The sequence below is a fragment of the Diplotaxodon limnothrissa genome, linkage group LG13 (genome assembly GCF_057381915.1).
Source record: "Diplotaxodon limnothrissa isolate DT_005_m linkage group LG13, D_limnothrissa_male_GT1.1, whole genome shotgun sequence".
In the NCBI taxonomy this organism is placed as follows: Eukaryota; Metazoa; Chordata; class Actinopteri; order Cichliformes; family Cichlidae; genus Diplotaxodon; species Diplotaxodon limnothrissa.
In genome coordinates this window covers 27,843,003-27,862,288 of record NC_140608.1, presented here as the reverse complement: position 1 = coordinate 27,862,288, position 19,286 = coordinate 27,843,003, and the positions used below count along the sequence as shown (strand labels likewise).

Below are 19,286 nucleotides of genomic sequence, written 5' to 3'. Positions count from 1 at the left end.
CAAATCTTCTATTAATACATTCTTTGACTTTTCCACAGATGTGGATGAGTGTGCGCTGCTGGGCAATGTCTGTGGAGAGGCGCAGTGCGTAAACAGGGATGGTAAATTCCAGTGCGAGTGTCCTAGTGGCCAAGAATACAACGGCATGATCGCCAAGTGCGAGCCGATTCCCACAGGTGACTTCAGATTGACAAATAAGTTGAAGATAGACCAATGCACAGCTGGTTTCATTACACTGCCATTGACACCGTCCCATGAAAATAACAGTGGGTTCCTTTCAACACATGAAAGAACGACGAGGCTCCATAACTACGTCCAGACATTACTGTACAAGTGTAGAATTTATTTTCATATAAACAACTGTGTTTTTTCTGGCATCTTATTGAATAATCTGATCAGTGAAGCTTTTGTCAAACCAAAGTAAGTAAAGCAATCCTTAAAATGTATTAATCCCCAAGACCTGCTCCAGTTGTGATATCATGGAGGCGATTAGTTGCATTTAACTTCATTGCTAGAAACATAAATGTTGCAGGAGCTGATATTGTTCTTCTTACAGTTATTTGTCTGCATTCAGCAGTCTGTATTGTGCTGTTTAAATGGGACTTTTAAACACTGATAAAGAAGAACAACCTCCTCTCCTTAAATAGCTCCTGCACTGGTGACGGTACAGGCAGGAAATCTTTATACTTTATATATTTCTCCAACTTAGTACCAAATCTTGAAATGGAGAAATTGTACTGATTTGTAGTTGCTTTCTTATTTCTTAGATTGCCCAGTTTATATACAGTATATAAGCCAAAACAGTTTTCTCGCCTCCAGGTTTTCTGTCGCGTTGTGCAGTCCACTGCACATGCTCATGAGCTTTTTGGGAGGCTTTTTTCATTGCAACACTACAAGTACATATATAATAATAATGCTCATTTTATTTATATTGTAGCTTTAAGAATGAAGTTTGCAAAGTGCTTTGACAGAAAAGTAAAAGAATAGTAGGGCTGACTGAACTCCTTCATTTGTCTTTCAGCACCGTTGGTGGAGCGGAAGGAGTGCTACTACCGTCTGAATGACGAGAACCTGTGTGAGAGTGTACTGACCAGCCATGTTACACTGCAGGAGTGCTGCTGCACGCTGGGAGCTGGCTGGGGTGATAACTGTGAGGTGCATCCCTGTCCTGTCAATGGCACAGGTAAGCTCAAGGAGGATAATGAAATATACATAGTGTTCTCACCAGAGGCACCTACACAGTATTCTGAGAGGGTTTAAAAATCCCAGCATACCACATTTGAACAAAAAGGTTGCTTTTCATTATCCAAAGCAAGGTGACTAGGATGAAAAACACAACCTCCTCACCTTTTTTCACATTATGTCTCCCTATAGCTCCTCTCAGTATATTATCTCCTCGTGGTCCTGAGGTAAATGGAAAGCTTTATAGAGTGCTTTTTAGTCTTACTGACCAATTAAAGTGCTGTATACTACAACCCACTTTGAAAAAATTCAATTCAATTTTCAGTGCAAAAAAGTTGCACCGAAACTGTTTTCTTGACATGAAAACCACAACACAACACATACTGGGTTTATATCTTACCCAGTGTGCATACAGGATTGTTGCAAACATGTGTCTGTCCTCTTACAGACCAGTTTAACCAGATGTGTCCATCTGGAAGAGGTTTTATTCCCAATGGAGACTTCCTGTATGGAGTACCCACTTCTGATGTCTACAGGGGTAAGAAAAGTCTACAGCCATTCATGTCATGCATATAAACCTAACACAGATTATTTTTACTCAGTCATAGGAAACGTTTTATAGTATGCTGAGCAAAGATTTTTAAATCAACTGAATGGATTTTTTTGTCTTGTTCACACAGCTTTGAAACAGTGTGTAGTTATGCTGCAGAAAGATGCATTTCTCTTAGCAGAGGCCAAATCAGGCTTTAGTTTAGCTGTAAAACATGTTAATATAGTATTTTATGGCACTCACTGTACAGATAGTACTGTGTAGTGGCTAAGGCCTGTATTAAGGAGACTGTATTAATACTGTGTGTGTTTTCAGATGGAGATGAATGTTCACTGTTTGGTCAGGAGGTGTGTAAAGGAGGCTTCTGCATGAATACTGAGGGTAGCTACGAGTGTTACTGCAAGACCGGACAGGACTACGACCCCATCAAACTGGAGTGCAGAGGTGAGGAAAAACAGACAGATGTGCACACAGAGAAAGGAGCCAAGTGTTATCGTTGCTCAGATAATACGGTATTTACTGACACAACTAACAGTATCAGTTTACAGAGAGTAAATCACAGGCAGTGTGTGTCCATGGTCACATTTGATCCTGGGATGGTGTGATTACATGTCCCGTGTTTTATACTCTGCTTGATTTAGCTGAAGGGCTCAGAAAGTCCTGACAGAGTGACGCAGTTTCATGCACCCTGACTTACTAAATACACCTTCTCCACCAACACGGTTGAGAAGCACTGAAGGGTTAGGGTTGTAGAAATGTTTCATTGTATGATGAAAGGTCAAAAGAACCTGGAATCAATTTGCAGCATTTAGCATTTGTTCCACGTCGTGGCATAACATCCTCTAAGTTGTGGTGTTTTTCTCTGCCTGTCTTTACTGTAGACGTCGATGAGTGTCTGGATGAGTCGCTGTGTGTTGATGGGAAGTGTTTGAACACAGATGGCTCATACATGTGTTTGTGTATAAGCCCCACGATTCCCCATTGGGAACCGCCGCATCTTCCATCCTGAGGTGGCTGGAAAGTTTTCTGTTCGCCATTTCAAGACCACATAATTACATAAAAAAAAAAAAAAGTCACGTTTTTTCAAATCTAAATGTCGCCATTCTTCTTCATGTGGTCATCTATGAAACCTAACCGCCAGTGCCAAAACTAACTTTTAGCTACTGATGTAAAATCATTTCAGTTTATCGCACAATTAAATGTAATTGTTCACTTCTTTAAAGCATTTTTTGAATGACAGTGTCATGAAATAGAAAGCACACCGTTTTGGGAATGCATCGTCTCATCTTTTGATTCAGGAGCCAGCTTTTGATTTTTTTTTAAAGTCCTATTGTGACCCCTGCTGGCACTGACATAAAACTGCAGATTACTCCCTGTATTCAAGAATGAAAAATCATGACTCAGAATCCTGTTTGTCTTCCCATATTTTTTTTCTCAAAACAATATATTAATTTTTAATATGACATTATTTAAACTGTAAAATGTTTTTCTATCTAACGGTGTTAATGTTATGTTATGTATTTACTTTGAACTTTTTCCTAGGATGCACTCTTACCGGTATTATACTGTATGTTATTAACTCAAGTTGCTTAATGTTGGGAAAACAAACAACTACATGAGGGATCGTTGTCCAGCTTCATATCCATGTGGTAGACATATGACTGACTTGTCTCTCTGAGTGAGAACAACATATTTTCCTACTGCCACATTTCGGCTTAACCTCCTGTAGCCACGGCACATATTTCACAATAGAAAAATCACACGGCACACCACCAAAAAAAATATCACAAAAAGCACATTGATTATTTTTCTCCACGCATCAGGTATAGTGGAATTGGCTTGGTTTGTCCCCAGTATACCTTTTTTGCTTCTTCTAACCACTACTCATGTTCGGGCCTTCATCTGGGTGGGAATTTCTCCCGGACCCGGGTCAGACTGACCACTTTTTCTTTCAAAAATGTATCTATTGTTATTACACTGTGCTGTCTAATTCATAGCATGACTATTATGTAATTTCTTCTTCATCTTCTTCTGTGTTATTGGCTGTTGGCGACCCATTTATTTAGAGCAGGAAGTTGTACTGCCCTGTAGTGGAAGAGAATGTAATTGTTCTGCCCGTTACTCACGCTGATTGCTTAGAGTACCAATCAGGTGGAACCAGATAAGCTTCCATGGCACACCTGATCATTTCTCACGACACGCCTGCGGCACAGCACTTGGGAAACACTGCTCTACATCATTCTACACAATATATTCCTTAATGTTCACGTGGACTTACAACTAGAAGTAAAAACAAAACAGCTGTTTATCTTTTTGAAATGAGCTCTATAACTGTAAATAATACTGTATATAAAAAACAGAATTCAATATGAATATTCCCTGGGTTAATGTCTTAAAGTGTCTGTAAAGGAGCTTTGCAAACACTTTCTGGGTGTCGACATGCAGTTATGTGTACTGATAGACTTTACATGAAGTCTGTAGATATTACCTGAAGATTGATAAAGCAAAGTGTGTGATGTTTTGCGTATACCTACTCCTCATCAGATCCATTTAATCTCTTGATTTTTATTTTTATACATTTTTTCAGCACATCTTCTCCCCCACTTTGTGCGTGGCGTGTGTTTTCCATTTTAAATTCCATGTGCTGCAAGACATTTATCCTTATGTTAGAAAGTAAACCAAGCTTATCAAAGTTTATAGGTGACAATGTGTGTGTTTGCAGACCAACGTGAAACGGAGGAGATAGACTATGGGGACATCTGCTGGCAAGAGGTCAGAAATATGATGTGCATCAATCCACTTGGTCCTAACCAGAAGACCACGTACACCGAGTGCTGCTGTCTGCACGGATATGCCTGGGGCATGCAATGTGCCCTGTGTCCTTCCAGAGACACAGGTACACCCACCCACACACACGTTGCATTTATAAATCAGATGATATGTCAGTGATGTCAGTTTTGTGGGACTGTTGGAGCTTTATGAGAACTGACACAAACAACTGTTCCATTGAATTAAAAAATGACAAGTGAGATGAATATTTTAAACATTCATTTTATCTTTGTGGTTTTTGTGAATTACTAGGTTACACTACATCTCTGACAATGTTTCAGTGTAGGGGCGTTTAATTAAATTACCGTTTATTTCTGTGGAAATTCAGAACTGATAAAACAAAGCGATTTAAACAAAATGCCTTCGGGTATTAAATAATTCATGTGTTTGAAATGTGAACGTGTTGGAAAAAACTGTTCCACAAGGCCTGCTTATCTCACTGTTAGCATCACTTACATGCAGTTATGAATCCTTCATCATCATGTCAGCTGATAACGCCCAGGTAAAACAGTACCTGCCATAAGATTTACCTGATTCATATGTACACATAATGTATGTAATGGAAACTGCAGGTGCAGATTCCTGACCTACATAGAAGTATAAGCTTTAAGTCTACATATATTCCAACTACATTAGTGGATCTACAGAAGTTGGAAACTCAAAATAAAAGTGCTGTTTCTCTCATACAAGAGGTGGTAGATTTAGCTCCAAGAAACCAGATTATTTCCAGACCTTGTGTTGAGGAATTCTGATGTTGTAACTCAAGAATTGGTTCTGTCAAATGTACCGAGTGTTTAGAAAGAACTGCATTGTTTGTTGCTTACTTTCCCCATCATATTAGACTTTGCCCTATTTATTGTTCCAGGTAAAGGAGGAGCTGTAATATGGGAGTAAAGCTTACATTTAAGACTTAAAGGGAAATACAAAGTTTTTAAGAACAGGGATTTGTTTCCAGGCAAAAAAAAGGTCTTAAATAGTGTCTGTAGGGATCATTGCGTCATTGAACAGCTCCAGGTCCTGGCATTTCTTACTCAGTGATTTGTCGTTTTTCTCACTCTCTCTCTCTCGTCTCAGAGGACTACGCCTCCATGTGTAACCTTCCTCTGAGTGGTGGGCAGCGGCCGTACGGTCGTGACGCTCTTGTTGCAGGTCCAGTTCATGAATATGCTGTGACACCAGACTATTCTCTATCACTTGAAGCACGTCCCCACTATGATATTGAAGAGTGTGAGTATTTCTGCAGTTTTGATGTTAACAGAAGTACAGAATAGTGCTACAAGAAAGGATTGTTTTATCAATATTCACTTTCATGACATCTTCACAAATAAGTTCTTCCATTTGCAATTGAAAAGCCCAGAAGTTCACTTTTATCATACTTCAAAAAAATGTAATTGTGAGCCCAGCTGCTTTCATCCATATAGTGTATGACCTGTGCCATAGAGGGCAGCTGCTTTCATCCATATAGTGTATGACCTGTGCCATAGAGCCCAGCTGCTTTCATCCATATAGTGTATGACCTGTGCCATAGAGCCCAGCTGCTTTCATCCATATAGTGTATGACCTGTGCCATAGAGGGCAGCTGCTTTCATCCATATAGTGTATGACCTGTGCCATAGAGGGCAGCTGCTTTCATCCAGGAATGGTGTCTTCTCTGATATTAAGTGAAACACTGTGTTTTACGTGGCTCAGACCCATACAGAGCTTTTGAGGGTTTGCGAGCAGAGGAGTGCGGAATACTGAACGGCTGCGAGAACGGTCGGTGTGTCCGGGTTCAGGAGGGTTACACGTGTGACTGCTTTGATGGATATACGCTGGACCTGTCCCGCATGACCTGCATTGGTAGGAGAGCAAACACGCATACAGCCTAAACTGTAACACAAAGAAAACATTTTGATCCAACCTTCTTTTTCTGTCACATCTGTCCACAGATGTTAACGAGTGTTTAGAACTAAACAACCGGATGTCACTGTGTAAAAACGCCAGGTGCATCAATAATGTGGGCTCCTACCAGTGTGTGTGTCTTCCAGGCTTTAAGGCCTCTGACAAACCCAACTACTGCGTGGAGGCGGAAAAACACCAGACATCCACACACACACAGTGAGCGTGGACTGACCAGGAGGCGACAAGAGACACCAAAACCACATGCATAATCTTGTATTACTATACTTGTGAGGACGTCCTCACACCACTTTCACTCATTCTCAAAATGTCAACAGCAATCTTAATTTGAACTGCTGGCCTTGGTTGTAGCATACAGCAACAATCCCAAAGTAACAAAAGTTAGAATAAGTTAGTGTTGGTTAGTGTACCTTTATTTCTTTTATACATTTCTGGAGGCATAATTCTTTTAAGGGCACTATAGTTAGAAATGCAGTAATTTTTTTTGTGGCAGCGTGTGGAACCTGTCACTCTTCCTCGTGGAAAGTGAAAAGCCAGAGGCAGCAAAATCAATAGCACCAAGCAGACATCACTCAAAACAAATAAGACACTGGTCAAGCCAGAGACGGCATGGAAAGAGCAGCTGGCCTGGAAGTGGGTTGCAAAGCAGCTTACAGATGCATAGCAACTGTGAGTGGGGTAAAGAGCAGAAATGGCAAAGCCCGAGTGATTAGCAAACTGGATGAGTAGATGGGTGTCAGCTAAGCCATCAGCTGAGCTGCCAAAATGATGGTCATATGCTTTGTACCAGCATCTTTTTTCACTCCTGCTTTACAGCCTTATGGTTCACTTCCTCTCACATTTCATTTTGTTGGGCTTTCTTCATTTAGTGCTGTTTGTTTTTGTGTGTTTTTGTTAAATAAAGCCCTCCTATACATTGTATGTAAGTGGTATAAATGCAGGGCCTATTATTATCCATTGTTTTTAATGAATATTTACCAACACCAGCACAAATATTGAATTTGAGTTTTAGTTTTGAACAGATGTATCTTTTAAAGAAAGCCTACGGGGAAATGTTTTTTACACATCATCTAAGCATCATTGTGGGTGGGTTTCTTTTAGCTAGTTTCCAGATGTATAAAACGATAGATATGGACAAACACAAACTGCTATTTACAAAGAACGTTATGTGCTGTAAAAACACCTAAACAACCATTACACACAGATCATTTTTACTGGAGAAAGAAAGTCTGATAGTGGCAAATTGTGCTTCTTTTCTGCTGCTCTGTATTAAATAACTGAAAACTTGATGTGCAAAAACTCATTGTTGCACGGAAACAGAGTTGTACAAAATCTCTTTTGCTGTTCCAACTGGTCCAAACTTCCAGTGGTTTTCCAAAAACATAAATGTTGTGTAACAGTGCCAGTTTGCTAACTGGATTAGCACTGTTGAAAATGTCATTGTGTTTGACTAATCAGCAACACTGAGTTTGGAAAAGCTCCAGAAGATCTAAACATTCAGTGTGACTGGCACATGTGCCAGGGGTTGGACTGTCTTTCACAGGCATTCATTTACAGCGCACCAGTACCAGTAGATTTACTAATAAAGAGGTAAAGTAAATGGAATTTGAGGAAGGTTACAGGCAATTAATTGCATTGCTGTTTAACATGTGTCTGTGATTTGTTGATGTGGTAGTTGCCAGTTCATCTGGGATACAAGTGAGTTATCAGAGTAAGTGTTTAGTGCCCTGAGATGTAGCAAAGCTTCGACCTGTAGCTCTTCAGCCCAAATGTTCAGAGACGGTCCTCGGAGGTTTCTGGTAAAGGTGTTATTGGGGTTTTTTTCTAAACAGTGAACACAGAAGCCTTTACATGTTTCACTTTCAAATGTTTTGCCTCTTTTTTCCCATATCATGTGTTACATAACATGCTAAAATGTCTGTCCACATAAAGCTATAAATACAACTCAGAGCTGAAGTGTATAAGAGCAAGTCAAAACTGATATGTTGATCAGGTATCACAGGATGGATTTTGTGATTGTTGCAGGAATTGTCTGAGAGTCAGATCCCTTCCTTTGACTTGAATAAATTGCTGCAGCCTCGTATAATATGCAGATTAAAAAAAACTGTTTGCACATTAAGACATGTGGCACACTAACTTCATTAATGTACTGATCCGCCTCCAAAACTCGCAGTTTCCATCAGCTTCTCGCAGAAGAACATCGAGATCCTCTTTTAGCTGCCTTTCATTTGGACTGAATGGCCATTCTCTTTCCAGGGAGCGATAAATTTGTGACACCTGCACTTCTTTTGTTATCAGTTCACTAAAAATTGACTACCAATTTAGTGCTTAGTAAATCTGGCCTCTGGTGTGGAGATGCTAATACTCCAAACTGTGTGGTCAACCCAAAGAAGACTTCACTGAAATCAGCAGGAACATGATGCACAGAAAATTCATTCCTGTACCAAATTTTACAACAAATGATCTCGTAGCTTTGGTATTTCCCAAAGCTGGACCAAAGTTGGTTACCTGAGCGAACAGTGTGGCTCCTTTCCTCGGCTCCTGCTGCTAGCATGTCTAATACATGCATCAAGTAACCCTGGGATTTTTTTAACCGCCATATTTATTGTGCTGTGTCACTGATCTGTCACTGCTTTGTGTTTGATTGATTTTTTTGAAAAAGCCATCCGTTATTTCTCTATCCAGCTCAACATCTGATGCCAACAATTGATAAAGCCCATACTTGCAACCTTAAACAAAATGCACGTCAGCCAGTGTGTCTTCTGCCAAAACGCTTTCTGATTTCAGAGAGGATGCTTGGTCCTTAAAAGTATAGAAATACAAGTACTCACACACTCGTCATTAATCAAAGCCCATATATTCTGCACTGTATATGACACACACTAAATGAAACAAACAGTAATTTACTTGAGATGAAGATTCAGCCTAATGTACAACATGGTGCCTACGTGGAGGGGAGAAACTACATAACTGTATAAAATCTATGTCTTGTCTGGTGCTTAATTCTGTGTTTAAGTGGGGTTTTGTGTATATCATAGCAGACCATTTTGCTCATTTATCGTACTGACAAACCCTATGGACTCGTGCTGGGGGATCAAGTTGTATTTTGTACCCAATCAAACTGATTGTGGATATTTAATTCTGTGAAGAAGCCAGCTGTCCAATCCTTTGCTTCCTCCATTGCCATGCCTTTATCTGTTGAAAAAAAACGAGCTTGTCTCTACACCACAGCATCACCAGATATGTAATATGCACTTGTTGTTTTAAAGAAAGTAGCTAATGTCTTTGAAATAAGCTTTTGTAAGGGTGTTCAGATGCAGTTAGAGAACTACTGGTTGTCTGAAACATAGCCAAAGCCACCTTCCATGTCTCTTACAAATATGTTGTTTCTTACAAGCAGGTTGTTGTGTTACCTGGTAGTACTTCCCTCAGTGTCTTGAAGGGACTGAATTCACATGTGTTTTGTTTCCTACTTCTCTTAACTGTATTTCACTGCAAAGTCTTGCCAGGTTGCAAAGCTGCTATGAGGCAGTGATCGGAGAGAAGAACCTTGTGTACATTTAAACAAAAGACAGCTGATGTATTTGTAATATGTACATGAATAAATAGCTTTTTCTATGAATTCATAATACAATGTACATTAAACCCCTTGATAATAAACCACAAATTGTGATATTTAACACCAGCTGCTTGTCTGTTTTTACTAGTTGAATTTTTTTTAGATGATTTTATATCTATGTTCAGTTCAACATGTATTATTTATACACATACATACATACATACATACATACATACATACATAAAAATAAATAATACATGTTGAACTTAACATAGAGCAGCTCTGTTGCTGCTCCAAGACTTTTTTGTCCTGTGCTGGGACCTGAAAGTGGAAACTGACTTGCACAGAAAGAGATTCCTGTGCATGTGTCTGCGATGGAGCCCTGGACTTCACTACTTAGAAATCGTTTAGCATTAAACCTTGCATCTAAATCTATTTCTTCCAGTGTATTGTTAAACACCATCTTGCTCAAGTTGTTCAACTTTTGAATGAGAAACATGTCGAATGCTGTTATGGACCGTGTAAGTTGGGCATAGCATCACTGATGAAACTCAGTAATGAAACTATAGGAACACTGCAACAGATGATTAGCGATTAGCCAACTAGTCACAGTACCATCCTTATACATCTTAGTAGGTACTGCTAAGCAAATGAAAAAGACTGATAAAGTCATACAGAAAACAATTACTTTAATTATTTATTGCTGCCAGTGGTGGTTCTGTAGTCTGCCTATAAGGGAGTTAAAGCCAGAATGAGACACTTTATAGAAAATAAAAACTGATGAATCAGCTACAAAAGAATCTGTTCACTTTGCTTATAGATAAAGTCTGCTCCTCCCCTCTGCAAATATCAGTGAGTAGTCTTGGTACAGATAGAGACAGAGTTGTCTTGCACACCACCCTTTGTTTTCAGTAAATTCTGAATCTATTTCTGGACTGAGTGTGTGGAAAAAAAAAAAAAGCCAGGATGGGAGGGGAATCTTTGGGTAGCAAGATAACCTGCAGCAGTTTGAGTTTTCTGCATATTGCTGGTTATCCTGATGAGTACAACAATAGGATCATGATTTCTGTAGCAGATGTAAGCTGGCAGTGTTCACAGTAAGGTAGGTGCATATTTTAAGATGTGAGTATAATTGGTTATTACTTTAAACCACGCATATACAGCTTGCAGTTAGTTTAGGAAGTAGTCTTATTGCAGGTTATTGTTTTGCTCTGGGATAATGTGGCATATTTGAAACATTTTCTTTTATTCCTACACAGTACTTCCCACCAATCAGGGGTCATACTGTGCTCTGCAAGGGTAAAGTTTGAGCTTGAATGACCAAAGCACCTGACAGGTCATGGTTGCTTTAACAGATGATTTAAAGAAACATCTGGACTCCATTTGGATTATTTCACTTATTTGTAGTTTGTGATGGAACTTAGTGACTTCACATTAGACCTCCATCTAGCACATTAAAAGCTGTCCTTTTGATTTCAAAAAGACATTTAATTGAATATTCCGTTACTTCACGTGACACAGAAATCAGCAGCTTGGAAATAGCTATTTAGCTTAGAAATATTGAAGATATGATGTAGTGTAGACTTTTACATTTCTTTTAATTGCTTTAAAACCTTTTAAAAAATAAACTTCAAGAGTTTTTATAACCTCTAGTCTTAATAGTAATTAGACTATTGATCAATTAACTGATAAGCAGTTTCATGGCCAGGTGAGTCTGTTCATTCAGTGTTAGACAACAAATTAAGCAAAAGCTCCAAGTGTTGAAATTTGGTAATTGTTTACTGGAGCACCATCTTAAATGGAAGTGGGTTGGCATTTATCTAGCACTTATTGAGTCTTTACTGACCACTCACAGCCAAATGTAACTATCCAGTCATACAATATTTCATTCTATGCACACTGCAAGCATTTCATCTACCTCTCATCCAGCAAAAGAAAAGTCCAAAGTTAGGGTTCAAGCAAGAACCTTGCTGCAAGGCGACAAGAGATAACAAATCAGATAAATCAGAAAGATACCGAACGTTTAGCTACAGCTTAACCAAAATTCTGCTGTATTCTTAAGAAGAAGGAATGCACTGGTTAGCTCACCAACTGAACTGGAGGCAGTAAAGTTTGTCAGGGTGTAACTGGTTATCTTCCATCACTGGTGCTTTTAGAGGTATAAATGAGACAAAACCAAATGCAGTAAGCCAGAGTGCAGATATCTATATGCTGCGGCCACACTTTGCAACACTTCTAACAGCTTAACAAATATCAATAAAAACACAAACTGCTTGTTTGCAGGTTGTCACATAGTGTAGAAAAAACTGAGCAACCTTACTTACATTTGAGAAAGATGTAAGGGAGACAGGCCAGGAGAGGAAGAAGAGAGGTTATATTTAAAGGTTAGGACCGCAGGAAGACCCTGAAATAATATGTATGTGCATTTGTTGTGAAGCACATCAACTCTAAATGCTTTACGCCCTATGTGGAGCATAGACTGCGTATACATATTAGACAGATGTGATGACATTTAGATAAATGTAGCAGGACTGACTGTATCAGTGCATTACACAAACAGAGATACATGCTAATAAGGCAAACAAGTGTGTTAAAAATTGTCCTCCTCCTCGTCTTTGCAGCCTAAAGAAGACAAAGGGGGGAAAAAATAGAATGTAAGGAGACTTAACCATCCCCCACAGTAGTTATCGCACAGTCTTTAATTGAAATTGTGTGTCTGAGACAATAAAAGTTGGAGTTCAGTTCTTTTTGTCCAGCCAGGCAGCAGGATGTGCAGTCATTGCTTTTGTTTAGGGAGACATTTTTAGAAGCCCAGAGAGACAAAACAATGTGTACAACGTCATTAGAGTGGAATATGGGATAGGGTGACCCACTCACTGAGGCACACAGCGACAATGCAGGATCACACATGTGCGTACTGCACCCGTGCTGTAGAACGTCACTCTCAGAAACATAAAAAAGAAAGAAAGAAAATAACTCATCCAACTTGCAACTGCGGATTTCACCAGACACAGTTGGTGAAATGCACTGAACAAAGTTATCACGACTGACGGGCAAACATCAATGTGCGCAAAAGCATATTGTGATAGATTTCCTGCTCTGCTCTTTACCCCCTCTTTACCGTGTGTGGTCCCTATATTTAGCCCGACCAACCAACGCAGGCAGGAAACCTAAGTTGGGAAAGAATTGAAGGAAGTCTAGTGGCCATTTAGACAAACAAAAACAGACTGAGATCAGTGCTGGTTGAATACACACTATAACTGTATGCAGCTGAGACGAAGGGCTTTACAAAGATAGAGAAGCAAGCTGAAGAAAGGGCTGGACGATACTTTAACGGAGCTCTGACAGCTGGAGCGCTGCTCTGGTTTTAGCAGCAACCTTTTCAGTCCAGGTGGATTTTAATATTAATGCTCATTTGAACAGACTAAAAGGTGTATCTGTTCACGGACATGTTTAAAAGGCAGATCCATGAGATGTTCTGGTAGACCCTGACAGAGTCTCAGATGAGGTAAGAAGTTTGTGTGTTGAAACCTGCAGCTAAACTAAAAATTGACTTGAGCTACAAAATTAGGAATCAAGAGTTGAAATGTGAACTCTATTGTGCTTTAATTACATATTATGGCATTTTCCTGGCTGGACTGATGGATACTGATAACATAGCTGGGTCTTTATAGTCTTCAGCTCGTTGTATATCCACACAATATGACAGTCATTTCTGAAACTTACACGGGACTATGACTGACTAACATATGACAAAAGCAACCAGTCACTTCGAAACCTCTATGTGCTCCAGCTGCGTATGTCCATAAACACATGCATCACCTCATCAGAATAATTTTTTCATTGGCTGTCACGGCCACCACACAGATTTGACTGATGGTAATCTGACTCTGTCCCTGGAAGATTTAATGCAGTTGCATTTATTCATAGGGTTACTGGGCTGGCTGCAGCTTTTCAGTACAGTTAGTGTCAGGTTTAATGAGAAACCTCTACTGAGTGCTGCAGGGAACTCACTCCTTTCTGTGAACTGTCCCTGCCTTGTATTGTTACTTATAGTCAAACAGACTCTGCGCTTATAAACTTACATCGCATTTAAATGGCAAAACCTGGAAATGAGTAACTCATCAGTCTGTGAGCCACAGGCTTTTAAGGCTACTGTGTGATATTCTTTACTTATCCCTCTGAGGTCTAAGTCATCCTCAGCTCTATCCCTGTGCTAGCAGGATATGTAAGTTTTCTTCTTTTAAAAATTGTTTTCCAAAAACAAAAAAAAAAAAAGAGTCACAGCACAGAAACAGCACTAGTGATAGTTAATAATGATCTTATGGCCTGTCCTATTACACTGCAGTGCAGCATTCAGTACTGCTGATTACATAATTGTACAGCGTCCAAAATAAACCACTGGAATGAAAGGAGATAAGTCATACTCATCTTACTCAATCAAATTTGGGGAGTGTTTCTCACACACCAATGTTAAGCCCTCTTCACACATTTAGAGATTATCAGTGATGTAGAGACTACAGAAAGTCGATGACACCACGACTTCAAGTAAAAACAGGGAAAATAACACAGTTGGGATACTTAGGATACTGCTGATTGACATTTGACTGGAAGTAAAGACAACCAGAGGCTGGAATGTCAACTACCAACCAACCGATAAGGTGACACGGCACAAGGGAACCACTTTCTATATGAATGTGACCTTAGTCATGGCGCTCCACAGTAGGACTGATAATTTAAGCATTGCACATTACACAGTATTTGCAAACACAGCTATGCAGGTTGAGCTATGAAACCAGATGACACAAATCAATTAAAACTATAAAAAAAAAAACAAAAAAAAACCCAAAACACTTTTTTAGATTGCTTTGGAAAACTGTCATCCTGCTCTTCACTCTTTTTCTTTTTTTACATTTTTATTAAAATGTCAACATAATATGGTATATTTAGTAAAAGCAAGTGACCTCTGATGAAGAGGCCATAATTGCATATGAGCCTGCACAGCTTGAACCTGTGAGAGTGCAGAATAGATTAAATTGCTTTATAACAGATGGAGACTGGAAATGTCTGTTGAGATGCTAAAATGAATTATATGACAAAATAATTCATTTTCCAGTGCACTGCAATCCAGTGCACATCTAACTTGTTAGATCAACACTGCACTGAAATCCGGTGATTGCAATCTTCCAGTGCAATCACTGTGCGTGTGTGTTTAAGGTCACATGGCCGACCGCTGCTCCTCCAGGCTGCTGTGTTTACTAAGAGGAGGAGGTGGTCATAGCGTAGTAAGTGCTACCATGGGAGTCTCTGTGCTTGACAGTCAGTAGGAGCCTGCAGTTATCTCAGTAACAGAAGCTGATCTTTAGCCTGGATGGTTGCTCATATTCAGCTCTTTGAAGGTAAGATCTGGGAGATTTTATTCCCCCTTTCCTATAAATTCTGTTGTAGCAAGAACAAAATGTAACTGCGTGTAGTTTAACTCATGAAAGAATGGGGGGGAAAAGTCAGTTAAATGCATGAAGTAGCTCTGGCTTTGCTATGTATGAACTAGGCTTCAGCGTTCAGCAATTCAGGGTTTTTAAGGCAATGCACCGTCTGTGTGTTCAGAGGTGGCGCTTTTTGTGAGATTACGCCTCTGAACAGTGTCCCTTGATTACACATTTGGCTGCATCATTTTGTGCTAAAGCCAGAGAGATACACAGTGACCTACTGTGGATGGAGAAAAAGCACAAATCAAAGGGTACCGCCGACTGTAACAAGCTGTGAAATCGGGAGCAAAAAAACACATGACACACAAGTCATTAATGTCTGATACATTGTGAAAGCAGCACATTGCCCACAAGAACACTTTGAAAGTTTCAGAATGGCCAGTTTGTTTTTTGTGAATTATATTGTTAGCAGCAGAAAGCATTAAGACTCAATGCCTGAATTGTGGAGACTTTTGCATTTACTGAATATTTTGACCCTAAATCACTGAGTCACATCCATAACGCAGCACAGTTTAGATCAAGTCAAGACCAACAATTGTGTCCCCTCCCAATGCTGAGGGAGTGAGCTGTGATTAAAAGGGTAACATGTTTATTCCAATGTGTGACAAAGAAAGGCTATTGTTGTTGTGGTGAAGTTATGAAATTATGTTTAACTGCTGACTGAGTTTGCATGAGTTTCCCTCTTGGGGCTCTGGTTTCCTCCCACTTTCCAAAGATATGCGTGGTTTGGACACTAAATTAGCCTGAAGTGTGAATGTTGAAGGCTGAATGCTTGTGTTAGACTAGAGACTTTGTTAGAGTCTGTGGGACATTGAGCAAGGTGTTGTATTTGCAGGTCCAGACTGAAATTGTTCTTAAGGGAAGCTTCCTATAAACACAGTATGTGCTACAAACGTGTACCAACACCTTCAAAATGTATAGTTACCCAGAGGACTGTCACATTTGATCTCTTCAACAGGGAATGAAAAAGAGGTGCTTCCACAGACATGTTTGTGATGCGTGTTAGAATTTTTTATTTTTTTAATTATTATTTTATTATTATTATTATGTATTCTTAAGTTATCAGTATAAAATGCCACTTTAGCCAGTATTTACCTCACGTCTACTGGACTGTAAGTTGATATGTTGAGGTTGTTTAGTGCCGTCCAAAAATCATGACGCTTGTTTCTTAATAGGAAAATTAGAAATCGGTGAAATGAAGTATGTGCAAACAAATTCTAATATAGCTTGAACTCTTAGGCAAGCGTTCTAGTAATGCATTCAAGCATTCTTGAGGAGCCAGTCTCTGTGAGGGTGAGCCTAAACTGCTTCAACAATGACGAGATCCAGGCTCTCCATTCCCAAACTGATATCGCTCCATTGTGTGCGTTTTGTGGCCACTCAGAGTCTTTTCAGATGGTATTGCACAGTGACTCCAAATCTGATGGTGCTGTACAAAAATCCCCAACACTGATCCAAAACAGCACAGCGCTTTTGTGTTTTATAGATGTAGACACCGACTGTTGTGTCTCTCGCCTGACCTGTAGGAAAGTACTTTGTCACCAGTTTGTGAAGAAGAGGTAAAAGGTAAATTGGCTGGTGGTGCCTTTCTACGGATGTGAGCACTCCATTTGAACCAAAAACGCAAACTTTTCATTAATCACTCCATAAATCCTGCTAACATTGATTTTCAGCACATTTGCTCCTTGGTTCAGTCCTGACGGTCACCCTTCCATTGAAACCATTTGTGATGAGGCTGGTGTGTGATGGTACTTCTCCCTCAATTTGAAATATTTGTAACATGTACAGAATCACCTCTAACCAAGTACACTTGGGCATGCAGACTCAAGGATCGAACCACGAACCTTCCATTTAGTAGGTGACCTGCTCTGCCACCTGAGACAAAAAAGTGCCCCAAAAGTTACTCATTTGCTTAGAAAGTCAAAAGCTTAGCAAATACATCTGACACCAAAAACTAAGACCTTTAAGAACTCCAGAACCTTACCAACATGCTACATCACGGAAAAATAAGACACATTGGTGGGAAACGCCACCATATTGATCAGGAGCTGAAAGCCATTATAAAGAGCCCAAAGATGCAATTAGTGTCCTTTGGTCAACCGATTATTCCAAACAGGTGTGAATGTGAACTTGAATGGTTGTCTGCAGCTCTGTGTTAGCCCTACAACAGATTGGTGACCTTTGTGGATCTTTCAGAAACAAATAGTCTCCTGTTCATGTCACCTGGGTGAACAAGGATTTATCAAAGCTGTCAGCATAGAGAGAAATGCTTTGCAAGCACCAGCAAAGCCAGGAAAGATAAATAATATACCATCCATATTATCCAGGGTTGAACATGAACACATACTTCATTCCCAAAGAGACTTAAATCATTTGGCAGGAATGTGTAATATGATGTGAAGTGTATCTCTATAAAGCAGTTCACAGACTGGTCACTGAAAACATGAGCATGTGTCACAATCAGTGGAAGCTGACTGTGTGTAGAGAGACGCAAATGCAGACTGAAAATGGAGCGTGAAATGTGACTTGAACAAAAAGTGGGCTGTTGTGGCTCATAAGAGTACACAAAGCAAAGGCAAGCGGGGCGAAAACTAAACTAGAACCTAAACTGGAAAAACTAAACTATGATTACTGTGACAAAAACATGAATTCAGAACATGTGCATGCAGGAAACTGAGAATGAACATGCATTACCTTAAACTTGACGCAATATGAGGGAACGACCACAACCTGACAGAGTCTGAATGAAACACACAGACTAAATACACAAAGGAGGTGATCAGAGGAAGTGGAAACACCTGGGGAAACAGCTGACACAAATGAACATAATGACATCAGAGGGGAAGAGTAAAGCTAAACACATTGAACTAAGAAACACAAGACTTTCAAAATAAAACAGGAAACTTGGAGAGACGTAGACATGACAACACAGGCTTGACAACATGAAACACGTGGACAAGAAATACATAACAACTAGCACAGAAGGCCTGAGTGAAACTAAAATTCACTGCCAATTAATAATAATCCAACATTCCACATTATCTTCAACATATAACGAAAGAGATCAAAACAACTGAAAGTGCTGGATCACAGACCCAGCCCCTGACAAGTATGTGTGTACACCATTGCATGTATTATGTTTTGCATATTGCACATAGTCTAAGGAGCTTGGAAAGAAAAGCGTCTGGCAGAATTTTCCACACCAAGACTAAAGCTCTGACATTTAATGAGTGATGTCACACTTGATTTGGTTTGTTGAGGTGCCGAGCTACTTGGAAAATCAGTATCGTAGGCAGCCAACTACGTCATTTAGACAGCTGAATAAGGATCAGCAGTGCATCATGGGAGATGGGGCCTCTGGTGGTTCTGACCTTGTTAATGGCTAAGCATGTCATCACCTTGGTGAAGCAAAAAAAGACATCCCTTGCAAACATCTAATTTATACAGAGACTTGCGTCAACATCAGCATTCTGTGTGTCTGTGTTTGCCTGTGTCTGAGTGTACACAGTTGGATAACTTGCCAATAACTAATATAACTGATAGATGTAAAACTACCAATACCCTTAACTATTTATACATTTTCTGAATCAGAAAGGAAGCTACTGATTCAGAAAAATTTAAATTAGAACTTTTTAATTGTTTTACTTATATGAAGACATTTTACCGTGATAAATAAAAAGACCTTTAGTAAGCCACATAAATAGTGTCTGCTGTAGTCTGCTATTATGCAATGAAAAGGAATTCATTCAAATGTGCCATTTGAGATATGTATATGAGA

At 39.6% G+C, this 19,286-nt stretch overlaps 2 protein-coding genes across 2 annotated transcripts in view; both read left to right on the top strand.

Moving 5' to 3' along the window:
• The window catches only part of ltbp1 (latent transforming growth factor beta binding protein 1), a 131,255-nt gene extending 123,896 nt beyond the window's left edge, over nt 1–7,359 (top strand). Inside the window, exons 22-29 of the mRNA XM_085368952.1 lie at nt 39–176; nt 1,022–1,183; nt 1,631–1,720; nt 2,048–2,176; nt 4,455–4,628; nt 5,636–5,788; nt 6,251–6,400; nt 6,490–7,359. Of these exons, the coding sequence (XP_085225078.1) occupies nt 39–176; nt 1,022–1,183; nt 1,631–1,720; nt 2,048–2,176; nt 4,455–4,628; nt 5,636–5,788; nt 6,251–6,400; nt 6,490–6,662 (1,169 nt within the window). The 3' untranslated portion in view covers nt 6,663–7,359. The remainder of the gene's footprint in view (nt 1–38; nt 177–1,021; nt 1,184–1,630; nt 1,721–2,047; nt 2,177–4,454; nt 4,629–5,635; nt 5,789–6,250; nt 6,401–6,489) is intronic.
• A 3,696-nt stretch (nt 7,360–11,055) lies between these two features.
• Nucleotides 11,056–19,286, top strand: part of rasgrp3 (RAS guanyl releasing protein 3 (calcium and DAG-regulated)) — a 33,888-nt gene continuing 25,657 nt past the window's right edge. Inside the window, exon 1 of the mRNA XM_085369604.1 lies at nt 11,056–11,121. The gene's annotated coding sequence lies outside the window, so the exon portion shown is untranslated. The remainder of the gene's footprint in view (nt 11,122–19,286) is intronic.